The sequence below is a fragment of the Aethalodelphis obliquidens genome, unplaced genomic scaffold (genome assembly GCF_003676395.1).
Source record: "Aethalodelphis obliquidens isolate GAN/ISIS:26980383/991018 unplaced genomic scaffold, ASM367639v1 scaffold91, whole genome shotgun sequence".
In the NCBI taxonomy this organism is placed as follows: Eukaryota; Metazoa; Chordata; class Mammalia; order Artiodactyla; family Delphinidae; genus Aethalodelphis; species Aethalodelphis obliquidens.
In genome coordinates, this window is record NW_020838035.1 from 5790764 (window position 1) to 5799239 (window position 8476).

The window sequence follows — 8476 nt, forward strand, 5'->3', positions numbered from 1 at the left end:
TCTGCTCCCTAGGCGTTGGAGTAGAAGCCTTGAAGGTCAGGTTTGATAAGGCTCCATTGCCCTTAAGTGTGTGCTCCGGCCCCAGGGAGGTAAGGGGTGGGGCAATGAGGCCCGCGTAGTCACAGCACCCTACCCACTGCCTGTGCAGGCATCCGCGGTCCTGCCCCGAGGCAGGCCAAGGTCACGTCCCCTTGTCCGTTGTGTTTGTTGCAGACCTAGTGCGTGGCTGCAGTGTGGAGTTGGCTGGCGCTGGGGCGCAGTGGCTGCAGGAGTTGAATTGTTGGTGCTGTCGCCCAGGGCCTGGGTCTCCCGGGACCTGTCGGCCCCCCATCTGGCTGCAAACTGCAGTGGTGGTGGTCGGGGGGTAGAACGGGACCATCACACTCCATGTGTCATAGCACAAGAGGGGGCCCAGTTCCTACTCTTTTAAAAATTCTGTCACCCACAGCTACCTCGCTGAGCATGACATTTTCCATAAGCGGCTGTTGTATGTAGACATGTTCTCCGATTTATAACAAAGTCACGTTCCTGAGACACACCTGCATGAAAGCCTCTCCCCAAAGGAAACCATACTGAAAACGTTCATTGGTTTCGAGTCTCTGCCACGGCCCTCCACCAGCCTTCCACTGCTGTGGGCCCCATAGTCTAGCTCAGGGGGTCAAGAATGTGTGCAAGTCGAGTTTCTCTTGTAAGTCGCAAGCCTGGGCTCTGGGCCGGGAGCCCACAGTCCTTCCGCTCTTGGCAGGGGTGGCTGGAAGCAGGGAGGGTGGACACCAGTCGGAGGGGCAACGGCCCTGCAGCTGCGGGGAGGTGACGCCTCAGACCCCGCCTTGGACAAGGGCAGCATCCCAGGTGGGAGGACACTGGGGGGACGGGGACGGTGGGACCTCGGTGCTGAAGCCTCGGTGGTGACGGGGGCTCAGCCAGCTGGCACTGGGGCTCAGCAGCAGGAGGGGCACCACCTCCGACAGGATGCCCGGGAGGAGTGGGACTGAAACCCAGACACTCCCTAGTCAAGATCAAGACCAGGAACGTTCCGTCTGTGGCGTCACTTCTGCTTGCTTTTCATTTGAAAATCAGAGGGATAAGTTATCCTGCAAATAGGTTTCACTTACTACTGAAACTGAATATGATATATACGTGTGTTTGTGTTCGGAAATTAGGTGGTATTGCCAGTATTTGTTTCTATTGAAGTTAAGACTCGCATGACATAAACTGGGCCAGTTTAAGTGTATAATTCAGTGGCCTTTAGTTCACGTTCGAAGTGCGCAGCCATCCCCTCTATCCAGTTCCAAAACAGTCTCACTAACTCCAAAAGCAAATCCCGTCCCCCATGAAGTAGTCACTTCCCATCCCGTCCCCCCAGCCCCAGGCAACTGCCCATCTGTTTTCTGCCTCCATGGACTTTCCTGTTCTAGAAAGTTCACAAAAATGCAGTCACGCCATAGGGGACCGTTTGTGTCCAGATTCTTAGGTGTTGCTAATAATGTTTACAAAGTATCTATCACCATTGTTCGTTCTGGTGAGCGCCCAGTAATTTTCAGCCTCTGTGCATGTAACGGTTTCTGATTACAAAGAAAGAAAACAAACGATGACGTGATTTTTGTCAGGCAAATCCCATCACTTTGAAGTAGCGACTAGGAAAGACCAAAGGAAGGACAAGAGACTCAAAGACCCTCAGCAGTGACCCTAGACGCACAGCTGAGAGGCTCGTGCCCCAGGGCCGTGCCCCCGTCTCAGTGTGGGTCCCCCCCCGCCCGGCTTCTTCCCATCCCTTGGGGCTTAGCTGAACTGTGAGCCCACAGTGCGTCCTGCCTGAAACTCCATCCTCAGCGCCCCACGGCCGCTCCCTAACCCGGCGCTGCGCGTCCTTTCCAGCCCCTGGCTGTTCACACGTACGACGTCCTTACTTATCGCCAGTCTCTTTCTCCTAGAGGAAGACCCCTGAAAACCTGGCACTTGCCATGCTTAGTCAGTATCCCACCTGGAGGGCAGGACCAGGCAACGGCAGAGACTAAGGACATTTCTGCTGAGTGAGTGTCTAATAAATAAATGAATAGGTGATTTTATGGAGAGAAAAATAATCCCGGCTTCCCTACGTTAACACCTTCCTAGTCGTGTTTTATGGGACAGCGCTCTTCTGAGTCCCCCGTGGAGATGCTGTGGGCAGAGCGCCTGCCAGCGTGGCGGCCCCAGGAACCTCTCTAGACGCTGCATGGGGAGTGGAGACCGCAGCCGTCAGTGGCCTTTGGTGTTGAAAACACCGGAGTGTGGGTGAAAGCTTATCTGCACTGCACATACCTAGCCTTTCATGGGTGCATCCTGGGGGCGGGGAGCGATGTAAACTTGTAGACTATTGATAGGAAGTATCACCAATCCATCAGGAGTCAGGGTTGTAAATGCGGTGAAAGAACTCTGAAGCCTGACCGTCCAAGGCCAGGACGCCTTCTTCAGGATGACGTGCTGCCCTGTTGCACTTACCGGACCTCCAATTCCCTCCATGCTGACAGGAGAGTGAGGCTTTTTGAATCTCTCTGGGGTCGTAGGAAACTTGTTAATTTTTCTTTCTAAATGGAAAGAGAATGTGTGTGCGTGTGCGTGTGTGTTCAGGAAAGGAGTCTAGTCCACTGCGCGGGTTTAAAAATCCTTTATTATGGAATCAGTATGTACAAACTCTAACATGAAAATCATGAGTCACGGGGTATCAGCCTATTTACAGTGCTTTTTTGTTTTTTACAAGTTTTTTTTTTTACAAGATTACTTCTCCCTAAATAACATAATAGACACACACAGAAATCAAACATTTTTTATTACATACATAAATAAATATTGACTTTAAATGACCTCTCTAAGGGACATGATTTCTACAGGCCATTTGGATGAGAAGGTAGCCGTTGTGTTATCTGCACACTATAATTAAGTCGAGAAAAAGTCGTAACAGCTTTACATACAGACCTCTGTTGATCACCCTGTGAATGGTATAACTTGCTAAAATGTTCAGTAGAGGTAAGCAGCTCAGTCTGGCCATGCAAAACCGTAGATAAGAGTCGCCATCTTTATGCATTTATATTTTAAATGAATCTTAAAGTACATGCAACAGATGTTTAGCCTTTGTGTTCTGGTCACGACGTCAAAGTTTGCGTAACAAGATTGAGATATTTGCAATCGTAGGAATGAGTAAGCTTGAGGAACTCCACAGCGCACGGTGTAAGAAAGGGCATTAAGTAGATAAGCCGTTATCACAAATGACACTGACCGATTCGTAGGACAAAATGAATATTTGTACTCACGTGATACAGACACAAGTCCGAATTCAGCCTTTTAATCGGATTTTTCAGTGTTGATAAAAGATACAATCAAGGGCTTTGTAGTCCCGTGTAATCACTTCCCAGCCGTTCCTACCCCTGCGAATTACTGGGTTCCTCATACAGGGCAAATTCTCATCTGTTCAGTAAACATTACGAAGCAGTGATTCTCAGCTGGGGGTGACCTTACCCCCCCAGAGGGCGCGGGCCATGACTAGAGAGCTTGTGGCTGTCACCCCCTGGGGGAGGTGCTCGTGACAACTGCTGGGTGGAGACCTGCGTTGAGCGCCCAGGGGGCGGGCCCCTCGAACAGGGAAACGTGCAGCCCCAAATCTCAACAGCGCTGCGGTGGAGAAACCCTGCTCTATAGATTGGGTATAGGTTCTTTCAGCTTTCTAGGACATAGATCTGTTTTTCAACTTTGAATTTTGTTTAGTAAACATTTCAGAAAATTACCTGTCATAAATATATCATATTAAAACACTAGATGACGTGAAGGGCACACATTTGTTTATAAAAATTGCTCCATAGAGGCCACTTAGAATAAGGGGTAGCACAGATAAATCCATCACTGAGGAGTGAATGTTCTAAGTAGAAAGAGCGCGTGTAGCCTCGATATACATGGAATTAGCCACCTGTCTTTGATGACATCATGTTTGACGAGCTCAGTTTTTTAAAGAGTAAATACTATCAGTTAATATACTTTTTCTCACGTGAGAGAAATGCATCTAATTTCCATAGAACGTATCAGAGAGTCAGCCACTAAAACTGTGTTTTAAAATAAGAAACAGATCTTTTTAGCCCTTTATTAGGGCACTCAAATGTTGAAAATTCAAAAAGCAGTAATTATATTTTTGTTCATTTGACTATTATTGAAGATTACTGAAATTCGTAAAAGAAACTCAGGTTTCTCTCATTGCCTAATTAATAGAATTTTCTTCCAATAACACTAACAACATTTAAATTATTGAATATTATAGCAGGATGAAATGCTCGTAAGAGCTGCTTCAGATTTTTTTAAGGAAGGTGTAAGGTACAGAACCTTTATCTGAACTGAAAATATATTTGCTCAATGTCTCTTACCCAGACAAAAGAAACATAATTAAATTTTATAAAATTAAGCTTATTTAATAATTTAATAATATCGTGTATCTATGTATATACGCCTGCATTTTAAACTATACAACAGTACAGAAATTTGCTGGCACGAATACTTGGTGGATTTCTTCATGACAAATTAAGGTAAAAGATAACCTTGTAGCCAATAATGTGAAGTTTTCATTTTTGAAGTTTTAAGAATTTGAAATTCAGAGGCTGGGAATGGCACTAGAATAGCGCATAGTTTCGGAGAAGGTCTCTGTGTTTGCTCAAGCTCAAGGGCGTTTGAAATGAAGGCTGTTCCTGTTCTCTCCATTCAAAATTTGGAACTCTTGGAACCAGGTGATTTCAGGACAGCCTGTGCTAAAGTCCATCCCAGGCCACGTTAGGAGCCGCAGAAAAACAGCCGGAAGCGCCGTGAACTTCCGTTCTGAGATTTCCCACGGAGCCGCATGTCCAAAGCTGCAGAACACTGTCTGCCTTATCGACTTTTAAACAATTTTAACACACGGGAAGCAGTTTTCAGTATCCTCTTTCAGGGATCCATGCCTACAGACTGTGTTCCCTAAGGCTAGGCATCGATTTGGTAACAGACAGAGTCTGTCTGCGTTCTGCGTGGCTTCTGCTCTTAGAGTGGGAAACCTCACAAAAGCCAACACGTTCTCTCTCCTCTTCACCCCACCAGGTGCAGTCAGGGCGCCCGCAGGCTTTCAGGAAACGTAACAAAACGACCAGTTCCAAGTCCCACCGTGAAAACCCAAGGAAAGTGTACTGAAAATTTCCTCGTTTTACTTGTGTAGGTCATGAAACGAGGAAGCCTATCCTTTAAAATGTTCAATTTTTTAAGTTGCTCTTTTCTCATAGTGTCAATACTGACGGGGAAAATAGATGACCCTAATGATCTGTAGGAGAACCGTGTCTTTATCCACCATTGCTGAGCTGGGAAAACAATTTCTTCAGAGATGCGTCCTCAAGGTGTACGTGTGTGTACGTGTGAGTCTATGAGTGTGTGTATGTACGTGTGTTTGTGCCTGTGTGTATACGTATACACACGGAAGCACGCAGACGCACATACACACGTGCCTGTTTCAAAACATACATATGGGTATTCCCTCGAGGAAAAAACTATATTAAACTAAACATTTCTGGTTTAAGGCTGCCGCGACATACCCTGCAATACTGTGTACTGACAACGTGTTTGACTTGCGTTCGTGCTCTGAGGGCTTAGCGTGGAACCTGGGAAATTTTTCAAATAAGGTATAATAATACATCTGTAGGAGTAAAGGAAGGTTAGTCAAAGGCAAGTAGCTGTCCTTCTCCACCAACCAAAGCCCTTCCGCCTTTTCTACATCACGGACAGTATTCTACCACGTCAAGAGCTTGCTTTCGTTAAGAAAAGGCAAATCTCAGTGAAGATTTGAAAATATTCAATCGTTGGGATTCCTTCATTTCAAGCAAGAGGTTTTGCAAAGTTTTAGATACATGAAAGCTGCAAAACAAAGCATGTCAGCAGCTGTTTCCCACATTAAGGAAAAGCATAAATAGCGTATCAGGGAAATCTCTCACAGTACAGGACGAAATGTTAAAAAGCATCCCCAGAAAAGACGTTTAGTTTCTCCAAGGCAGACTCTGGATAGCAGCGTAAGGCACTGACTCCTTTCTGCTGTGGATGTCTTCCCTAAACCCTCATTGACAGGCTGCGCTCTTCTTTGCCTTTGTAGAAAATGAAGCTTAGGTGCTGGAAGTGGGAACATTTTAAGTCTAAATTAATTGGCATATTTCAGGTCACAAGTTTTCAGCTAAAAAATCACGTGATAAAAAATCATCTTAAGAAGTATTTGAATAAATAGGGCCAAAAAACCGTATAGTCTTCAGTCGATTTTGCAAACCAAACCAATAATTTAATTTTAAAATGTTTATTGAGTAACGTGACGCTTACTATGTGTACGCTTAGCATGCTTATTACGTGTATAAACTGCGTATTTGTTACGCCGGTGTCTCTTGAGAATTCGCCGCTCTAAATTCAGGGAAGTCTCAGGTCTGCAGTAATTCACTTGAGATCATAGCTAGACCATGTATGGAAACAGATTTTGCAGTGAAACACGCCTGGCCTTCGTGTTCTCTCCATTCTCACAGGAAACTGTGTCCACGTCCACCGTCTCACCACTTGTCCCTGGTGTCCAGGCGCGTCCGAGACAGACAGAAGCGTTTAGTGCAGTGAAGTTAGATGGGGCGGGAGGTCCTATGGGAAAGGCCTGGTGCCCCCGTAAGCGGGCGCGGCCGGTCCTCGAAGGTCTGCGAGCTCACACGCTCGCTCGGGGTTCAGACATCTCCGGGAACAGGTCAGTATCTTTCTGGAGGCTTGTAATGGTGTGAATGACGGTGTTTCAGGTGGGGTCCTAGGGAGACAGAACAGACACATCAGTCGGTCGTGGCGCTTTCCCCGGCTGGCTGAACGGACAGTAGGAACGCGCTGACTGCGGTGAACGCCTTGGCCCCGGGCCCGCGCTCCCTCCCGTCCAGGTCCCTCCTCTCCCGGCTCTGAACGTGCAGAGAGACAGACACTCACTCTCCCTCTCTTCTCTCTGCCTTCCCCCCGCGCTTTGGTTCCCTCCCTAACGCCAAAAAATCACAAGAGAAAGAAGACGAGCCCCTTTCTTTAGGCTCACAATTATATAAGCCAAAATCCTTCGCATTTCCTCAAGAAAGTTTAAAACTTAACCCATGCTCTCATTACACAGAATTTCAGTGGAGGCACATGGGGACTGCATTCACCCTTATAAGCGTAAGGGGCCATCGAGCTCTTCCACGTGATGGTTTTTTCCTTTAAATTCGAAGTGCAGAAAGCTATTGGGGGGCAAATTTGATCCATCATTTTTTAAAAAACAAGTAAAACTAGAACGACTTCTCAGTTTTCTTAACACATAAACTTAAAAAGCCATGTCAAAGGTTTAAGCTAGAAAAGCAAAGCGCATAATTTAAAAACCAACAAGCGGCTCACTGTTTTGAAACAACACGTGACAGTTATTTTTAACGTAGCAGTAAGTCAAGTAGATTGATTTGGGTCATGTTATGAAGAAAATTCATGTAATAGATTACAGTAACAACATATGTAATAAGAAAGTAAGCTCCATAGCCAAATACTATTTGCTATTTGGTCATATTTGAACATCTTAATTTAGAAAACAAAAATTCAGATTGATACGAGATGACAGACTTTTTTCCCTCCCATGTGTATCTGTGGTTAAAAGACAAGGAGAAAGCATGCATCATGTAGGGAAAAAAATGGAAGTATGGAAAAGGAAGTAACAGAAAGGAAGACAGGGAGGGAGGGGGGAGGGAGGAGGGAGCAGGGCCAGGAAGCGTGTAAGGTGGGCTGCGGGCAGCAGGCGTGGCCGCCAGGAAAAGCACATACAAAGGCCTGGAAGAAGTTCAGGTTCAGAGAATTCCCTATCCGTAGGAATCTGCAGTGATCTGTTGATTTTCGTTTTTTCAGCAAGACTTTCTCTGTGTCCCCAAAGCTGGCGGGGGCCCCCGGCACTCACTGTGCACAGCCGAGGGTGGGAGGTCGGGGGTCCGGAAGGTCCTGATGGTGGCGGGTCCCTCCCCGCCCGCGGTCAGCACCTGCACCTCCAGACGGTAGAGGGTGGCCGGCCGCAGACCTGGCACCGTGAGCACGGAGCGATCCTGAGGGGGGACAGGAGAGGACGCGCCCGTTAGGCACCTCTTGACCACAAAGCCACACGACGGACTCTCTCATTCTCTGCCCATTTCCTCCCGCCCGCACGCCCGCGATCACCGTGTAAACGCAGGTGCGGTTGCTTTGACACCCCAGCGTGGTCGGTCGAACGTCTGTCCCTGTTTGCTAGAGTCCTGCCCTGCCGGGCAGCCTCGGCAGTGAGAGCCCAGCTCTTGGCAGCCGGGGCCAGTCTCAGGGCTCACCCCGCGACCGCATTTTGTATTCCTCAACCCAAGACTTTCCCATGGTTTAAAGTTTTCATCTGCACATCTTGTGGTGTGAATTCTTCATGATCCACATTTCCGTAAGCGAGCCAACTGTGTTCCTTAAGATG

General features: G+C 47.3%; 1 protein-coding gene across 1 annotated transcript in view; it reads right to left on the reverse strand.

Moving 5' to 3' along the window:
• Positions 1-2631: 2631 nt before the first annotated feature.
• ANOS1 (anosmin 1) overlaps positions 2632-8476 on the reverse strand; it is a 191677-nt gene continuing 185832 nt past the window's right edge. The window contains exons 13-14 of the mRNA XM_027095459.1: positions 7949-8090; positions 2632-6802 (exon numbers count right to left, since the gene is read on the reverse strand). Of these exons, the coding sequence (XP_026951260.1) occupies positions 6747-6802; positions 7949-8090 (198 nt within the window). The 3' untranslated portion in view covers positions 2632-6746. The remainder of the gene's footprint in view (positions 6803-7948; positions 8091-8476) is intronic.